At 48.2% G+C, this 18,717-nt stretch overlaps 2 protein-coding genes across 5 annotated transcripts in view; one reads left to right on the forward strand and one right to left on the reverse strand.

Moving 5' to 3' along the window:
• YRDC (yrdC N6-threonylcarbamoyltransferase domain containing) overlaps window positions 1–6,552 on the forward strand; it is a 7,309-nt gene extending 757 nt beyond the window's left edge. Inside the window, exons 2-6 of one of the 3 annotated variants that reach the window (XR_002125712.1) lie at window positions 302–416; window positions 544–663; window positions 2,073–2,215; window positions 5,347–5,477; window positions 5,689–6,552. Coding sequence is in view for 2 of the 3 variants with exons in the window: in XM_019658293.1 (XP_019513838.1) it covers window positions 302–416; window positions 544–663; window positions 2,073–2,215; window positions 2,517–2,589 (451 nt within the window). In the remaining variant the exon portion in view is untranslated. Of the gene's footprint in view, window positions 1–301; window positions 417–543; window positions 664–2,072; window positions 2,216–2,516; window positions 3,410–5,346; window positions 5,478–5,688 lie in introns of those variants that run through there. The other 2 variants (XM_019658293.1, XM_019658307.1) reach the window with 2 other exon arrangements.
• MANEAL (mannosidase endo-alpha like) lies at window positions 3,399–10,142 on the reverse strand. 2 transcript variants are annotated; one of them, XM_019658273.1, is made up of 4 exons: window positions 9,118–10,142; window positions 7,796–7,905; window positions 6,815–6,891; window positions 3,399–5,715 (listed from the first exon to the last, which is right to left on the reverse strand). In XM_019658273.1, exons 1-4 carry the CDS (start codon window positions 9,641–9,643, stop codon window positions 5,079–5,081), a joined length of 1,350 nt encoding a protein of 449 aa, XP_019513818.1. In that variant the 5' UTR covers window positions 9,644–10,142; the 3' UTR covers window positions 3,399–5,078. The 2 variants fall into 2 exon arrangements, with proteins under 2 accessions (XP_019513818.1, XP_019513825.1); XM_019658280.1 differs by lacking the exons at window positions 6,815–6,891; window positions 9,118–10,142 and having other exon boundaries at window positions 7,796–7,866.
• Window positions 10,143–18,717: the final 8,575 nt, after the last annotated feature.

Here is an 18,717-nt window from a genome sequence, read left to right on the forward strand (position 1 = left end):
GAAAAACACGGTAGCTTAATGTAGTAGATAGTGTTTTGAACAAAATAAAACACGGAGTGCGAGAGCAGTACAGGTGTTGTAGCCTGGGAGATCAGAGGCGTGTGAGCTCCAAGCCTGCGGTGCTTCTCTGGAGCCCAGCCCTCTGCCCAAGCTCTTAGGAAGATGGAGAGGGAAGAGAGATGGAACCCATTGTAGTGCCTAGCTCCCCGCCCTCCACACTCCTTTCTTGATCTGCCTAGAGTCTGGACTGGGACCAACAATGGTCCTTCATTCTTGGTTTTGTGCTCCCTTTATTTTCCAGGTACTGCCACGTGAGAGTACCTGAGGGACTCCTGAAAGACCTGTTACCAGGACCAGTGACCCTGGTGATGGAACGCTCAGAGGAGCTCAATAAGGACCTGAACCCCTTCACTCATGTGAGTCAGAATTTTCTCTTGTGTCTCCAGACTCCTGCCATTTGGCTTCCACTAGGATCCAGTCCAGACCCTTTCCCCCTACCCCTTCCAATCTTTCTGATGATCCCCCTTTTCCCTTGCCTCGTAGCTTGTAGGCATCCGCATACCTGACCACACCTTCATGCAGGACTTGGCCCAGATGTTTGGGGGACCGCTTGCTCTCACCAGCGCCAACCTCAGCTCCCAGGCCAGTTCTTTGAATGTTGAGGTAGGAGTGACCCAGTCCTTCCCCCAGAAATGTCACCAGGCCAAACACATGTTTCCTCTGAACCACTAGGATTGATGATTCGCTGGAATTGCCTGGCAGGAGCGTCTAATTGTAGGAAGTCTGTCCAGTTAGCAGTAGACAGGGTGGGGGGAATCCAAGTTAAAGAACCTTGGGTTTTATTACAGAGTTAGAGAGTTGAGGGGAGAATTGGTGTTTTCTTCCTATCTTTTTAATAATAAGAAACATTATGATCAGTATAATTATTTTCTCTCTTTTTGTGGGGGTAGCAGTTGTTGGAGAATGCAGTTAGGCAATAAGCCTACAATAGTGCTATAAAGAAAGTTAAAGCTCCGAAAACTTAAATCACTTGACCTAGGGATTCCTGACCCTCTCTTATTACCTCCGCCATAAGCCAGGTCAAAGAAAGGATCATGCTAATCCTGTTTTAGCTCCATAGCTTAGAACAAATGAGGACACACAGAAATTTTAACATCACACTGTTTTCTTCTTATTGAACTTAAAGTTAGAACATAATAGTGATGAGGTTTTCCATGCCTAGACCGAGAAAGTGAGTTCAGGAGTCTTGGAAAGTGAGAGCTCAGCATCCCTTATTCTCAGGCTGCAGGCTTTTACTTGGTCCTGGTGGCCATACTCAAAGCAGTGGGGAAGGGGATGGGGGAGGTATTCTTACCTTTTCAGCAAGCAGTTGACCTATCCAACACAGTGACTGGTATTCATGATCCCCCATCCCAAATTTTCAGGCCTAACTGCCACTGCAGTGTCTTCATAAGGGATAGGGGTGGGGGAGTGGGCAGTGCACCAGCTCAGAATGGAGACCCCTTCCCATAGCCCAAGGATTGAGTGTTAGTGGCACTTGCAGAGTCCACCCTGTTTTCCTCTCCCTACCCTGACCCAGAGTTCCACTGAAATCCAGGATAAGAGTGCTAGAGTTAGAAGGATCCATAGAGACCATCTATTCCAGCTCCCTTATTTTATAGCTCTAGATAAAGTAACTTGAATGTGGTCACACAGAGATTTGGTGGGAAGTTCAGGGTAGAGCCCACATCTTTGGACTCCTACCTAGGTCTCCAGTCATTGTACTTGAACCTCCCCAACAGAAGCGATGTGTGGAAATTCCTCTTGGCACAGTAAAATATTCTTTAAGCTCTAGACAGGTGTGTGTGGGTGGGGCGCCTCCAAACCTCATAGGATGTAGTGCCCTAGGTCGTAATGCAGTGTTCTTAGCACAGCTGACCTTAACTAAATGAGATTCCTTCCCCTGCATAGGGGAAGATGCCTAATGTTTTCAAACTGTGCAGCCTTTGTCTTACTTAGGAACCTTGCCTGTAGCATGACATCATTGCATATGCGAGGGGTAGTGTCCATGCTCTTCCTCTCCCTCTTCTTAGGAGTTCCAGGACCTCTGGCCTCAGTTGTCCCTGGTCATTGATGGGGGACCAATTGGGAATGGCCAGAGCCCTGAGTGTCGCCTAGGCTCAACTGTGATCGACTTGTCTGTGCCTGGAAAGTTTGACATCATTCGTCCAGGCTGGTGAGTCTCTTTCCCTTGGCATGGGGATAGAATTTGAGGGAGGATGGGAGATGCAAAAAAGGCCTTGAGAAAATAAAGGTGGTCACATTCTCTTGCCCTGATGGGGATGAGCAGGTTTGGAGAACTGGTGGATGGAGTGGGACTAAGTTTGCTGTTTTTTTCAGGAATCAAAAGGATTCATCAAGGGTTTGGTGAACAGAGCATAGTAAGACCAGAGTTTAGAGGTCCCTGATTACCAGACTCTGGTGGGCTCTGGGCTTTGAGAAGTCAGACTCTTAATTGTCCTCCATTTCCTCCTCAGTGCCCTGGAAAGGACTACGACTGTCCTCCAACAGAAGTATGGGCTGCTCCCCTCACATGGATCCTGCTTGTGAAACTCAGGAGGGAGGGCCCTGGGACTGGGATTGGATACTGTGTGTCCGTCCACTGGTGGCTGGCAAGGCCTCGTTTGCAGAGGCCACTGGGGCTACATCACTAGTCTGACCCTTTAAGGCAGTGTGTCTGAACACTATACCAGGCCCCAGGTGCTGCTGGTTTGGCCTCATACCTTGGGGTGAGGGTATATTAATATTCTGTAATTTCAAATACCAGCCAAAAGCTGAATAGAGACTAAGAACATTCCTAGGATGTTCTTATTCTGATAAGTTTCTTCTCTCTTTTTTATTTTTATTTTTGAAAAATAATTTAAATAATAGATTTGGAATCCAGTGAGGGCCTCCTCTCTGGTAGTGGTGGCATTTAAGGTCCAAATGAGCTAGCTAGAGTACCAGCTGATGCTGTTTAAAAGTCTCAAGTGACCAAAAGCATGAGTTTGTGAACCAGGTTAGGATAAAGATTGTAGAGCCACAGGCCAAACACTGTTACTTCTGAACAGGCTGGTGGTGTGGCATGCTGTAATTGCCTGGCAGAGTCATTGTTTTGATCTAATGGTAGGAAGTCAGCTTGCTTGGCAGGGGGTAGAGGTGGAGGGGTCCAAATTAAACAATATTGGAAAATCTCTACTATCCCTTTCAACCAGTGACTTTTCTTATTCATAAAGTAAATTATACCTAAAATACCTTTATTTAAATCCAGTGTCTACTCAGCAGCCTTTATCTATTCATATGTATATTAAGTGTTAAAAATTATTGTTGGGCATTTGAACTTTTTCTTTAATAGAAAATAATGCTGCTATTAAACAACATCTTTGTTAAATGGTTTATTTTTCTTCTTTGAAATATTTCCTTAGGGTAGGATTGCTAGGTCAAAGTGTATGAACATTTTTATGGCTCTTGATACAGATTAGCCTTCAAAAGAACTAAATCAGGTTGCAGTGTCATCAGCAACTGCTGCCTCTGTCTGCTAGGGCATTGTCATACTTGTAGGATTTTTCAAATTGTTTATGTGTGAAATGAGGCCTGTGTTACTCCCTTCTGTGAATTATTACAGGTCACCATCTAGCCCTTTTCACCTATTTCTGCCTGCCTTGATTTCCCCACGAAGTCACAAGCAGGGTGATCCAGGCCTACCCCATCCATCAGTGGGGTTTATTATCAATTACCTAACTGCAGCTGAGAGTCCTTGTGGTACCAAATAAGGCCCAGTACTTCCCCTCCATCCTTGCACCCCAGTTCCCAGAATTAGGATTTAGTCTTGCTATCATAAACTCAGTGGTTTCCAGCACACATTTTCAAGTACATCTTAAGAATCTTGCCAAGAAGTTGTCCCAGGGCCTGCTTTGAAGGTCTCTGTAATTAGCATGTTTTTTTGTAAAGAAGCAGTGGTTAAGTCATTCCTTCAAAATCTTGTTTAAACTACTAGTTTCTTAAGCAAACTCACTCTTCATTGTGCTAACACTGTAGCCATCCCACAAGTCAATTTGTCAGAATCTGAGGGGTCAGGGTCAGAATTTGTGAAGTTTTGAAGAGCAAAAGGAAGGCTTACTTGAGAATACCATGTCATATTTAATACAAATCACAGCAGCACTGCAATTGGCTCTAGTGAATGGGCCTCGAATCATTCAATTTAGGCAGCTAAAGGGAGAGGGATGTCCCGGTCCTCTCCCTGGAGCTAAAGGTTCACCTGGGAAAATGGAGGCTCTGGACCACAGAGGTATTTTCTTAGAGGAAACAACTGAATTCCCAGCACTGCGTAAAAGTGCAGGAAGGAAAACCCTATAGCTGTGCTCAGGCACTAGCCACACGGCCACACCAAATAAATGAAGCTGGGTCCTATAAATGGCAGGAAGACAGGAGCCATTCCTGGTTGTTTGCACCCAGCACGTGGTAAGGTGCTGTAGTCTGCATTGAATACATGTGTGAATGCTCAGGATTACTTCCTGAAAACTGGGTTCAGGAATCTGGGAAGAGCTTAAACATAGCATTTCCCTTGTAAAAAGTCTTAAATATGGTTCCCTAACTTGGAGAAGACACATGACGGAGGAAGGAGGCCTGAATAGGGGATACAGGCTGGCAGAAGGGAGCAAGGTGCATGCTATAGCCCAGAACCCTTGACACCCTTCTAAGAGCAGTGATTTGGTGACTCCACTACATCACACCAGCCTGCTGATTTCAAAGCTAGAAGGGATTATTTTAGTGTTCTGACTGAGGATATGGGGCTGCTCTGGGCTAATGCCAGACACCTGGCCGCCTCTACCGTTCCCTCTCTTGAACACGGCCTGGTTTCCTGTTACTTGAGAGCACCCCAGCACCACTTGCCTGAGAAACAGGCTCTGTTCTACATGGGCCCAGGCTTGGGCCCACCCGGAAGCACCCAGCTGCGGACTTGGAGATGAGCGAGTGCCTACAATCTCAGCAGAGCCCCACGTGGTGACATCATCCAGTGAGACTCAGACATCAGCACCTCATGCCCGTTTGCAGGCCCCTCACATCAACCACTGCTCTTTCTCTTTGATGAAGTGCTCCGCCCAGCGGCGAGTCAGCTCCAGATACAGGCTGGGCTGATGAGGCAGGTAGTCCAAATACAGACGAGTTTGCGTCTTCTTGGGAATCGCCTTCTCAATCTGGGTACCCTCATGCCATTCATTGAAAGAGGTGATGGAGACGATCTCAGGCCTTACTGTCAGGGCTGCCTGCAGGGCTGTCTCATAGTACTTGCCATTGACCCTGTTCCGTGTATTGTGGTTGTTCCAGGGCCGAATGCTGGTGTCAATGTAGCCAGGCCCCACACTGGGAATGAACATGAGGTTGTTGGCATCACAAAAGTTCTTCACAGCTTTCCAGTTCTGATGGGAGGAGCCGAAGGAGAAACCGTTGGAGGCAAAGTAGGTGTACATGCCATCAAATCCAGCGGCCAGGATGTCATGGGTGTGGCCCTCCTCCACCAGCAGCGCTATGAAGACCCCATCATAGGGGGTGTTGCGGATTGAGTGGGGCCCATTTGGTGTCAGGAGGTGGGCCCAGGCCTCAGGGGATGTCAGGTATGAGTCGTAGATATAAAAGAGTGGGAGGCTCTTACCCATGCTGTTCTTATAGCGGTAAAATGCGCCATGGGAGCCATACCTGAGGAGCGGGAGGAAGAAGAGCCTGAGCTGGCAGCCTAGGATGGGAGAAGCCAGCACAGCTGTGGGACCAGCCATGGATGATAGCTTTCCTGATGCCTGAGTACAACTGCGGATCCAGCTAGTCTCCACAATTGGACCCAACATGCCTCCAAGCAAGACCCTAGTTCCCTTCCCCCTCTCCCTAGACTTGCTATTCCTTTATTCAAGACACTTCCCTGCCCTAGGCCAAGTCACCACCATCTTTTATCTGGATTTCAGCAACAGCCACCTAACTGGTCTCCAGGCTGCCACTTTCCACCTCCCTACAATCCATTCTCTTTTTAAAGTGTAAATCAGATCTGATGTCTTGCCAAGACCTACAAGGCCTCACCTACTTGATCTGGACCTGCCCACCACCTCAATTCCTGCTATTACCTCATCTGTCTACACACTCCACCTATACTGGCCTTTCTAATCTGCTGTCAGGCTTGTCCCATCATATGACCTTTGCATCTGACAGCCCTCTGCCTGGAATTTTCTGCTTGCTCCAGATCTTGGCAGAGCCGACTCTTCATTTACATGTTTGCTCACATGTCATCTCAGAGAGCTCACTTGACCACACCTTCTAAAGTATTTTTCAGACACACTAACACAACACCCTGCTTTATTCTTTATTATTTTTCATAGTGTGGATCATCACTGAATTTTCATGTGTAACTACTGCCTGCTCCACTGCCCTCCCCAATACAAATTAGAATAGAATAAAATTTTGCTAGTCCTACCTGTTACTGTACAACTGGGGCTTAGAGCAGTGTCTAGACACCTAAAGGCATTCAATAAATATTGCTTTAATGAATGAATGACACATGCAAGCACTGTACAAGCCATTTTCACATATATTAACTCCTGTAACTCATACGAGTAAGACTCAAAGGTTAAGAGGCCTGCCTCTGATTATAGATTGGAGGCTGCAGAACCAGAATTCAAACTGAGGTTGCTGACTTACTGTAAAGTAACTGCTGGAGACACAGGTATTCTGCCTGTTGACCTGCCTCTTCAAACCACCTATCCCTACTATTTTGATCCCCACCAAAATCCAGGCCCCAGAGCAGCCTTACATATCAATGATGTACTTGATGTTGTCGTGCAGAGTGATGTCATCCCGTCCTTTGTAGGGCTGGATGTGGAAGGCCACCTGCCACAAAAAGAGGAAATACTGGTCAGGTGAGTATCTCTCCAAGGGTCACAACCTATAAGGCTCATGCTCCAACCATGGCCTGGAAGAGAGGCTGAGTTCAGGAAAGGGCCTAGCAATGGTGGGCACAATAGAGAGAAAAGCAGCCACTGCCCTCAGGGCCAAAAATGGAGGGGCAAGAAGTTTGCCCACTTCCCACAGCTGGGCATCTGGGAATCATTCTTATGGGCTGTTGGCAGGATGGCTAATAGGTTTCAATGTATGTGCCAGCTCCAAGTGATTGGCACTAGCTGCCTGAACCTATGGGAAGAAGTATAGTGAGGCTGTGTCAACGGGAAAATGTGCTAGGATCTGTTCACCGTGATGGTGATGGGCTCAGGGATGGGAGTGGGGCTCCGCTCTGTCGTTTTTCTTCCTTTGCCACAGGATTGACTTGATTGTATATGGGAAAATAACTAGACATGCTTAGCTCAGCTCCGTCACTCCTCTTGAAAGTGAGCCTGTCTGCTGAAACACTCATATGCTCTCCTCCTTGAAACCCAGCACTGCCTCCCACTAAGGAGCTGAGGCTGGAGTTCATTCAGTTTGGGGGCCCATTCGGCCCTTGCCTGTCCTCTTATCTAGGGTCAGGGTCTCGAAGCTAACCTCTATTGTTGTGATATGTAGTCTCCCATTTCCCCTATATTTAGTTTTCCCAACTTTTTTTTTCAGAATTGAAGAAAATAAAGAGTGATGTAGGCATTATTTACTAGAACCCCACTCCCAGCACCACACTTGTCACCTATTTACCATACCTAGGCTAATGCCAAGAACTTTGGTAGAGGCACTCACTATCTCTGTGCGCAGAAGAGGGGAAATCCCCAGAATGGGCCAGAGAACACTTGACCTCTTCTTGAAGACTCACCTGGATGTTGTACTGATGGGCAGTGTCCAGAATGGCGGGCACCAGGTCATCTGAGGGTTCCCCATTATCATCAGCCATACCAGGTGGATACCAGGACAGGACCAGGACGCCTGAGACACAACACAGAAGCTACTTCAGAGACTCAACAGTATCCCCGAAACAGAGATTTGTTTCCTCACAAACCATCTCCAACTGCAGAATGGTTTCTGAATGAAACCTAGAGCAAGGCTCCTGCCAGGTTCACTTTCCTGCAGGTCAGAGTCCAGAGCCTGGTGCACCGGAGCTGTCCACGCCCGTGGTGCTGAAGCGCAGCGGCTCGGGGAACCTTAACACCCCAGGCAGGAAAGGAGCCAGAGCAAAGCCCGGGTGTAAGCTGGTCTTTCGCTGACATTAACAAGTAGCAGAACAAAGAGAAATGGGTGGACAGTGCCACACCCACCTGGAAGCCACAGTCCTCTATGTCTGGAGGAGAAGCGTATCTGAGGTCCTGCAAGGAGAAAAGCCCTGAACAGAAGTCATCTTATTCTTCCTATGGGAAATGGCATTTGTCTAGACTGCCCCTCTAGACTGTAAAATCCTGAGGAACAGACTGTGTTATTTATCTGTGAATACCTCCTTTCATCATCTCTGGCATTCAATTTTTTCTCTCACTAATCGTTTCCAGGTAAATTGAAATGTGCTGTAAAATCTGGCAGAATTCAGGGGCAAAATCTGAAACAAATGAGCCTCCTACGTTAGCCTGCCTACGAAGCAGGCTCCCAGGGACTTCTTTTCAAGCTCCTGGACCCCCTACTGCAAACAGCAGGGTCCATCACGCAATGTGGGCAAACTTGCCTTCCTGCAGCCAGCAAAAGCAGGAAGGGCTGCTTCTCGACCCTGTACCTGGTGTGAAAGCAGAGGCCATCCCAGGCACTACTCTGAATCCCAGGCTCCTGCGGGGCCAGGATATCCAGGCTTCACTTACCCAAACCTAGAAGCCCAATAGACATGAAGACTCGGCCTCCCTCTCCTCACTGTCCCTACCTGGGACAGCTCTGGCGCAGACTCCTTCCACTGACCCTTCCAGCTGCTCCGCCCTTTGAAAAAGGCCCTGAAATTGTGGGGCACCAGAAGGGAAAGGTGGGTGAGTCTGAATACTAGAAAGTGGGGGATGGTGCCTCGTGGTAAGCGCAGAATAAGAGTAGAAGGGAAGGGGTAAGAGGCCAGATTGAAGGGTGAATGGGGCCAAAAGACCCAGTGACTGAACCAGCAGAAGTTAGGGTGAAGGAACGAAGAAGGGTTAGGCTGGGGAATAGGGCCGCCCAGAGGTGGGGGGAACTCACCGATGGCGGCTTCCTTGAGTTGGGTCATGTGCTCCCGCAGCACGTCGGGGTCCCGGGAGCTGTAGGGCCCCAGCTCCGGGTAGAAACTGGAGCCCAAGTCGTCGGGGGGGTTATGGCGGCCGCGGGGGTAGCTGGCCGAGATCTTGGGGTCCCAGTGTGGCACCATGACGTGGTCCCAGTGAATGTAGTGACCCTCGCGCCGCGGGCTCCCGTACCATGAGTAGTAAAAGGCGTGCAGGTCCGAGTAGACACGCAAACTCTGCCCAGGAGCGGGCTCGGCCTCCGCGGGGGCCGGCCCCGGGGGGCTGCCCGGGCCCGCGGTGCGGGGCGGAGGCGGCGGCGGTGGCGCGGCGGGGGCTGCCGGGGCTCCCTCCGGGCGACGCTCAAAGGGCGCCAGCTCCAGGCCTGGACCCAGAGCCGGGAGTCCGTCGGGAGCCTTGAGCGTGCGCAGGCCCATGAGGGTGCCGAAGGCGAACAGCAGCACCAGGAACAGCGCGATGCAAGCGCGGCGCCGCCGCCGGGCCATGGCGGCCCCTGTGCTCCTCGCGTCTCGCCCGGCTACCTCCCGGAGCGCCGCGCCATGGCCGCCCGCCCTGCTCCCGCGGGCCGCGTAGCCCGCGCGCGTCCCAGGGAGACGGCGACGCGGAGCGCCAGGCGCGGCGTGGGCGGCTCCCCGCCTCTCCCCCGCAGTGCGGGCGGGCCCGGCACACAGAGGATGCAGGCGGCGCAGACCAAGTGGTCCTGAGCCGAGGGGGAGTGGACGCAGAGGAGCTACTAAGAGCGGCCGAAATGCGAGCTCCGGGGCCAAAGAGGCAAGGGCCCAAGTCAAACCGCTTGGTCCACGGAGGATTTGTCGCCTTTCAGCCTGGGGCAGCGTCGCGGAGGCGCCGGGTGGGCGAAAGGAATGCCCTTCTTCTGGAGCCCAGGAGAAGGTCCATCCTGGCGGCGGCGCTGGAGGGCGTGGGAGCAGAGGGCCGTGTGGGGGTAAAGCGAGTATCTGTGGTTGTCCCTGTCCAACAATCTTCCCCACTAGTCCCTCTTTACTGACTTCATCGACCCCCTCCCTACTGATCTCAATGACCTCCCTTGTTTGCCCCCATCCCCCATCCCTCGGACCCCCTCTCACGGGGAAAGGGGCGGAGGGGGCGGGGGGCGGAACCCAGGCGTCAGACACCACACACTAGCTAGAACACTGAAGGACGAGGGAGACCGTGGCTTGCGCAAGGTTTCATGGATCTGGGCTAAACCCAAGGGCCAGGACTGGCTCACCATAGCTCTTGTCACTGTCCAGGCTGCCTGGTCTCAGGCCTGTTGTCCTGAGCCCTGTGTCCTTGGACAACCTCCTAGAATCGGTGAGGACTACATGAGAGGGCTCTTTTAAAGCACTTTTTACAGGGCCTGACAAAATAAGCACTCAGTACACATTTGCTGTTCCTTCTGGACTCTGAGCTCCAGAGGTCAGGCCCCAGGACATATTTACCTTTTTAGATGCTGAGGGCTGCCAGAACAGGGTCTACCTCTCAGTTTCCAGGGCTGTTTGTTGAACCAGCCTCTGGTGTGATATTCTATAGACGATGATAAGGTTTTCACTCGACATTGATTTGTTCCTATTCTGCATTATTCATTATTTCATTCATTCAGAAAATAATTTTGTTCATTGTCTGCCTCCTTCACTGGTCCCTGATGACAGCGACTTTGTTTCATCAGCTGCTCTGCCTGCAGTGTCTAAAACAGAGGCTGGCATAGCAGTAGGCACTAGATTCTTATTTCTTAAGTAAGTGAATTGTAGGAAACCCAAGAAGAGGAGGAGCCAGGTTGGGAAATGTGGGTAAGTCTGGAGCCCAGAAAAGTGAGTGCGAAAATTCATGGTAATAAGTGTGAATTAAGTAGAATGCTTTCATCTCCAAGTAGCAGACACCTGATTCAAACTGGCTTGTACAATATGGAACTGTATCATCTCATAATGCAGGAAGGCCAATGGTAGGACAGAATGCATAGATTCCCCGGTTCAACACTGTCATTAGGAACTTGAGATGCTTCCATCTCACTGCTCTGCTGTCCCCACCATTGACTTTATACCAAAACTGGCTCCCCTCACATCACAAAATGACTGCTATGGGCAGTTGAGGCTGCATGCTTCTTTTTCCCATCTGACAGGCAACAGTAAGACTGATTCCTCTTTCCCAAAACTTCTAAGCAAGCATCTCTTTGAATCTCATTGGTCTAATCTGGTTTAGGCCTGTTCATTCCAAGGAGAAGAGGAAAAGAATAAGGCTGGAACTCTCAGGAACCCCAGCATTTATGGGTTGGGCAGAGGAAGGAGAGCAAGTGGAGGAAACTGAGAAAGAATCATTAAAGAGGAAGCAGGAGAATTGGGAGTTGGTGATGGTTTTAGGTAACCAGTGGGAAGCGTTCCCCAGCTCTCAGTGATTTCACTATTTCTGGAAGTGCCACGCAACATAACGGTGGTCCCCACTGGCCATGCCCGGAGTCCTTAACACTACCACCCCACCATAATGGTTCAATCCAGGGCTAAACTCTGACCCAAGATGACCCAATGATAGTGCCTTATTTCCCATTGTACCAATCGTGACAGTGACCCAAGGGTCATCAATTCAAGTCCTCTGAGATTTTTCTGTCTGGTGTTGATAGATTCAGTCTTTCTCTATAAATGTAATGTCATTAGAGGAAAAAGAACAAGGCACAGAGAGGAACTTAGTAGTCCTGGAGTCCCTGATTTCAATTTTCCTTGAGGCCTGGTTTAAGTGTGAAACACTGAAATAATCTAATAAGTTACACTTTTATTCTAAGCAAGATGAGCTCAGGAAGCAGACTTTATTGGTTGCCTGTCAATCTCAAGCAGAGATTGAGAAAGGGACTCGGGAGCAGGGAGGTCATTTAGGAAGTAATCCTAGGAAGCAAGAGTGAGGGATTAAGGAGAATGAGACAAGAAAGAAAGAAAAGCCAAACTAATGGTGCATTATGGAGGTTGCTGCTATAGATAATGGGGCTTTGGTTCCACCAGGATATCTGAGAAGTGTACAAATGCCTTCCAGAATTAAGAGGTGTGAGGCTAAAACAGTTATCTACTGGCTCCTCCCTTCCACTGGTTGAGCATTTTCCACAGGGCTGTTAACTTTTTCTCACTTCCGGTTTCCATTGTGCCAAGTAGGTTCCATGACATCAGAAAGGTCCGGCTGGGCACAGGCACAAAGACAGAAAGACACATTGTATGTTTGAAGTGGGATGCTGTCAGTGAGAGGTAAATCTAGGCTTGCACAGAACTGTCCACCTTAACCGTGCTGTCATAACAAATTACTACACACTTAGCAACTTAAAACAGCACAAACCTGTGGTATCTGACAGTTTCTCTAAGTCAAAAGTCTGGGCACAGTCTGGCTCAGCTGGTTCTCTGCCTAGGGTCTCACAAGACCAAAATCAAAGTGTTGGCAGGACTGTGCTCTTTTGTGGAGGCTTAAGGAATGAATCCACATCCCAGATCACTAGCAGAATTTAGTTCTATGAAATTGTAGGACTGAGGTCCCATTCCTTGCTGGCTTTCAGTCGGGGGTCTTCTCACCTTCTAGAGATGGCCTGAATTTCTTGGCTTATGGCCCCCTTCTTCCATCTTCAAAGCCAGCAATATCAGGTCCAGCCTTTCTCACACTTTGAATCTCTGATTTCCTCTTCTCCCTCATCTCTCCTACCTTCCTCTTCCACTTTTAAGAGCGCCTGTGACATATTAGGCCCAGTTGAATACTTGAGGAGAATTTCCCTATTTTAAGGTCACTTGATTTATAACCTTAATCCCATCTGTAAAGTCCCTTCACAGCAGCAACTAGATTAGTGTGTGAATGAATAAGAGGATGAATCTTGGGAATGGGGACATCTTTAGAGATCTGCCTACCACAGAAGCTGTTGTTGAAACCAAAGTAGGCCAAGAGGGTGTGACACGTGGCCTCAAAGATGTCTGCTACACCCCCTCTATCAGAGTGGGTCCAGCTGCAAATAAGAAGGGAAATAGCTAAATATGGCTTAAAGCAGTGCTTCTCCAACTCTAATGAGCATATCAATCCCTTGGGGGATTTTGTTAAAATGCAGATTCTGATCTGTAGGTCAGAGGTGAGGCCTGAGATTCTACATTTCTAATAAGATCTCAGGTGGTGCTGATTCTGGTAGTGTGAGACCACATTTTAGGACTTAAATGTGGTGGGCTTATTATTCCACATTTTGAGGAGTTTTCAAGTAGGCTGTTTTTAGGGATGGTAAATCCAGTGGTTCAAAGACACTGAGGCATCACATCATGGTGTCTATAGTTTCTTTGGTCTTCCCTTCATGGTTGAAAAAGGATGGAAGCAGTTCCGAGCATCACATTCCCACATGACAATATCCAGATGCAGAAGAGGAAATGTCTGCCTTTTAGAGAGTAAGATGAACTCTTCCAGAAGCTCAGTTGACACCTCATCACTTCTCATTGGCCAGAATTCTGTCATGTGCTCATGCTTAAGCCAATCCTTTGCTGAGGCCATTCAGAGAAGGGTAAATGAAATCGGAAAGAAGGGAGGAAATTGGAGTTGGATAAACAGCCAAGACTGTGTCTCATATCTGCCCAGAGTCTATTCCTTTCTTCTTTTTCTTAAGTTGAGAGAGCCACCCTCCCCCACTGTGGCAGGAGATGTCAGATTCACTCTGTGGAAAAGTGGAATAAGGAGTGTCTCCTGACTCAGGGGCACCAGGCAACAGCAGAAGTAGAGATGAGGTGCCATGTTGAAATCCAGGGGAACAAGTAAAAATATGCATAATGAGTGGTAAGAAGTTAGCCCCGAGAAAGCGTCCTTCCAAGCAGAAGTCTGAACGACTGCTCTCTGGAGAAAAAGAAAGCCCCTTGAGAAAAGTCCTCCACATACTGAAAAGTTAACTCACTGCCTGATCAATCCAGAATGAAATACATGAGTCAGAAAATCTGCCCCTTGAGTTTAAATCTTTCTGTCGGCTTTCTAGTGCCTCACTCTAAACATGAAAAACCAGCCAATGTTTCCCAGACATTTAGTGGAAGCCTCTTACATGAAAGGCAGAGATAAAAATATGCAAGCAAACAGAAAACAAAGAGTGAGCGAGCAAGAGCAAGAGTGATGAGAAAAAAGGAAACAAAAATAAAGTAGCAAGCCAACTAAAACAAGCAAAAGGCAAAAATCCCAGGATGATGGTTGTGCAGGTCCAAAGAGCAGCCTGCCTTGACAGGAGCAGGAAGACACCCCAGGACACGTATTCCAAGAACAACCGAAATTGATAGATACCCTGATATATAACCTCCCTCCCAATTCTCCTCTTACATTGCCCCGATGTGACTGTATTATTATTTTAGGTTAAATCACTAGTGGATACATTGCACTCAATAATATTTTTACTGTTGAGCCAAGTGTGAACTATGATTACACTTCCTTTCTTGTAAAATTTTTGTTTCTCCTGGAGTTAATAATTCCCTTTTGTTTTCTATATTTTTATTAGTTGTTTTTCCTAAACTCTCCAATGCAATGCTAAAACTCTTTTGAATACTGTTTTCTACACAATTCCCATATTATAATAGGATGTCTATCAGTCAGTGAATAAAACGGAGTGGTCAGATGATGATAAGTGTTGTAGAGAAAAGCAAAGCAGGAGTCAGGGAGAGGGAGTGCCAGGGTGGGGAGGCTTTGTAAATTTTAGTAGGTTGGTCAGGAAAGACCTCACTGCAAGGGTGAACTGAGGGGAGAGAGGAAGGAAACGACGCAGACACTTGGAGGAAACGAGTTCCAGGCAAAGGGAAGAGCAAGTTCAAAGTCTTGGAGACAAGAACATGCCTGGTATATTCTTCATGCAGCTACTAGAATTTTCTCTTGCATGTTTTACTGTCACTTCCACAATCCACTTCCGCATCCAAGGGCACCCCAATATCTTAGGCATCCATATTCAAACTTTGGTCACTACTGGTGCACTTTTTTATTCCCAGTATCCAAATGGTGACCAAATCATATTGATACTACCTGCAACACATGATAAGTTTTTCTGTTTTTCTATATTCCCACTATAGAAAATCCCAATCCTAGACTGATAGAAATTATAGAACATGAGGACTGTAAGGACCCTTAGAGATTATCTGGTATAACTCTATCTTACTGAGGCTCAAATGAGGTTACTTCTCTGAACTCTCAGCCAGGTCTCCGGAGTACAAAGCAAAGCTGAATGGCATCAACCTGAGTCTGCCCCTGGCCCGAATCCAATCCATTTGCCTGCTGCCCATGAACGAATGCTCCTTGTACACTCACTGTCTTATTCCTCCCTCACCGTCCTGTAGTGATACTCTGGCCTATCCTGGTGGGGCTTTCCTCAGATGCCCATCTGACATGATATCCTACATCTCAAAAGAATCCAGCATTCAAGTTACATTGGTCTTCCCTGTTCCTCAAACATGCCATGTTCATTTCTTTCTTTTTTTTTTTTTAAAGATTTTATTGGGGAATTGGGGGAGGGGGAACAGACAAGTTGCTGTTGTTTTGTTCTTCAGTCTAGTTGTGGAGGATGTTGCTTTACTGGGCCAAGCTGGCACCATCACTGCGCTCTTCCTGGGTGAGGCAGATCAGTCGCTGGCCTCTGGACGGCTGCTCACTGCGGCTACTGGCCGCTCACGCTGGCTGCCGGCCACACATGGTACTTTATGGCAACCCACTGCAGCAGGGACTGCAGCCTACACCATCGCCAGCGACGCACAGCAGCCCAGCTCCAGGTTGAGCTGTTGTTCAGCATCTTAGCTGTAGAGGGCAGTGTCACCGGCCCTCATATGTGGGATCCAAACCAGGGCCCTCTGGCATCCCAAGCCAGTTCTTAACCAACGCGCCACTCGGCCGGCCCGCCATGTTCATTTCAGCTTTTAATTCTACACCTCAGCTCATCTCTTTTCTGTAATAGCCGTTCTTTTTCCTTCCTGTTCAATTTGCACCCATCCTTCAAGACTTCTTCCAAACTTGGTTTCTCTGTCTGATGGAAAGGAGCAGAAGTTATGTTTTAGGATGCTGTATTGCTCACACGCACATCTTCATCCTCACATCAATCTTGTGTCATGGGTATTGTCATTCCCCATTTTACAGATGAAGAAGCAAAGACTTAGAGAGACTGGGCTAGGATTCGAGCTTACATCTCCCAGTGCTCTTAATCACTGCGCAATATTGTCTCCTGAACCTGGCACACAGTAAATGCTAGTAAATGTTAGCTGAGTTGTTTATGAACTGTTTCATGTGTGTTAGTGGCTTCATGACCCCAACTGACCATGTCCTGAGGCTTGGAGAGCACAGTCGGAGCAGGAAAGCACCCCACTTACAAAGGCCCACCTTGTGCCTTCCGAGACAGCATGACAAGCCAACATCATGAGCAGACCAGCATTATAAGGGGCAGTTGACTCAGTACCACATTCAATAAGTGTGAGGAAATAGCAGGAGATACAACCAGGGAAGAAGGGAATATATGACAGTAGCTATCTTATAGGTTTGTAGTAAGGATTAAACAAAACAAGGCATTTCACATGTGTTTGGCACAGAACCAGCAGCAAGAATTACTGTAACATAAAGCAGGACATGGAATAAAGGTTCATGGTGGGTTCATTAGACCTGAGGGATGTCATTATAATGACAGGCCATGATAATTAGAGGTCACTGTGGTCTCCACCGAGACAGAAAGATGCTACGTTCTCCCCTGGCCCTTCTCCTCCTCACCCCTTCCTCTGGATTTTAATTTCAACCCAATCCACCCAATAGAGTAATTATCCCCATCAACCCCTCTGCACACACACTTATACACACATACCCCTTCCCATCATGTTTCCACTTCATCCCAACCCTGAACCCTGAGTAAAGGGAGCAGTGAAACCTACAGTTAGATTTTGTAGTTCAGAGGGGAAGGTAATTGACTCTCCTGGGATATTTAAGTTTCTAAGAAAGGGAGTTTGGAAGGGAATACTGAATCATGTTATTAAGGTACAATTCATTCATTCAGTGATTCATTATATATTTATTGAGTGCATGCAATGTGCCAGGCATAGTTCTAGGTACTGAAGGTACAACAACAAACAGGATAAATAGGCTTCATGTGCCCATAGAGTTTATGTACAGTGTCACAATTACCAGAGCAGCTACTTAGGCTGTGGTCCCTGGCAAGGACAGTCACCCCCATTTGCTGCTGACCCATTTAATGCAGTAGAATGAAATAAAAGACATGAACTGGGTGCCTGCTCATTCACAGCCCCCTCCTTAAATGGCCATCCTTACACCATGTGAACCTGTTCCCCAACCACAGCTTTTAGGACCAGTGACAATCTGATCCAAGCTATGCAAGTAGATTCTTCCCCCAAGAATTTGCCAGAATTCATTGTGGGGAGGTCAGTTGAAAAGCCGTGCACAGTCAGGGCCACAGCAGAAGCCAGAGTAGACACCATGACAAGCCAACATCGTGGGCAGACCAGAGTTATAAGAGGCAGATGTTCTAAGTAGGTAAGCCCTCAGGGCTGAGGTCAGCCTTCTGTCTCCAAAGATGAAAATGCAGCAACTGTGCTATAAAAGGAAACCAGAGATATTTGACCTCAGAAAGAAAGAAGAAAAGAGAGAGAGCAAAAGACTTTTTAAAAAAGGATAGAGGGCCGGCCGAGTGGTGCATTGGTTAAGAGCTGGCTTGGGATGCCAGAGGGCCCCGGTTCGGATCCCACATATAAGGGCCAGTGACACTGCCCTCCACAGCTAAGATGCTGAACAACAGCTCGACTTGGAGCTGGGCTGCCATGAGTCGCCGGCGATGGCGTAGGCTGCAGTGGGTTGCCATGGGCTACCGTGTGTTGCCAGCAGCCAGCGTGAGCGGGCAGCAGCCGCAGTGAGCGGCCGTCCAGAAGCCAGCGACTGATCTGCCTCGCCCGGGAAGAGCGCAATGATGGTGCCAACTTGGGCCAGTGAAGCAACGTCCATCACAACTAGACTGAAGAACAAAAGGACAGCAACTTCTCTGTTCCCCTTCCCCCATTCCCCAGCGCTGTTCCCATCCCCCAATTCCCCAATTAAAAAAATCTTAAAAAAAAAAAAAAGGATAGAGCAGCTGCCTCAGTATCTGACAGCTTCTAGACTCAGCTCTATTTCCTGCCAGGTTGTCTAGTTCATTCTTGGAAGGTGTTTCTGTCCACCCGATTACTCCTCTCCTCTTCACTTGAGTAGGTTTAAATAGTTCTGTTTGGGACAGACAGACCCTAGAGCAGTCCCCAGGATTCCTGTTCCCTGGTGTGCATGCCCTTCAGAAACCCCCTCCCCCTGATGTGAGTGGGACCCACCTGAGACTTGCTTCTAGCCAGTGGAATATGGCAAAGATGAAACATTCTGTAGATGTAATCAGGTCCCAAATCAGCTGAATCTGAGTTCATTCAAAGGGAAATTATCCTGAATCATGAAAAAGTCCTTAAAAGAGGGACTGGGTGCCCCTGAGGTGAGACACCTTTGTGGACTTGATAGAGTGAGTGGTCACGTTAGGAAGTTCAGCTGGAAAGGAACTGCAGGCAGCCTCCAGCCAACAGCCAACAGTCAGGCTCCTGAA

This window comes from Hipposideros armiger, unplaced genomic scaffold (genome assembly GCF_001890085.2).
Source record: "Hipposideros armiger isolate ML-2016 unplaced genomic scaffold, ASM189008v1 scaffold_10, whole genome shotgun sequence".
In the NCBI taxonomy this organism is placed as follows: domain Eukaryota; kingdom Metazoa; phylum Chordata; class Mammalia; order Chiroptera; family Hipposideridae; genus Hipposideros; species Hipposideros armiger.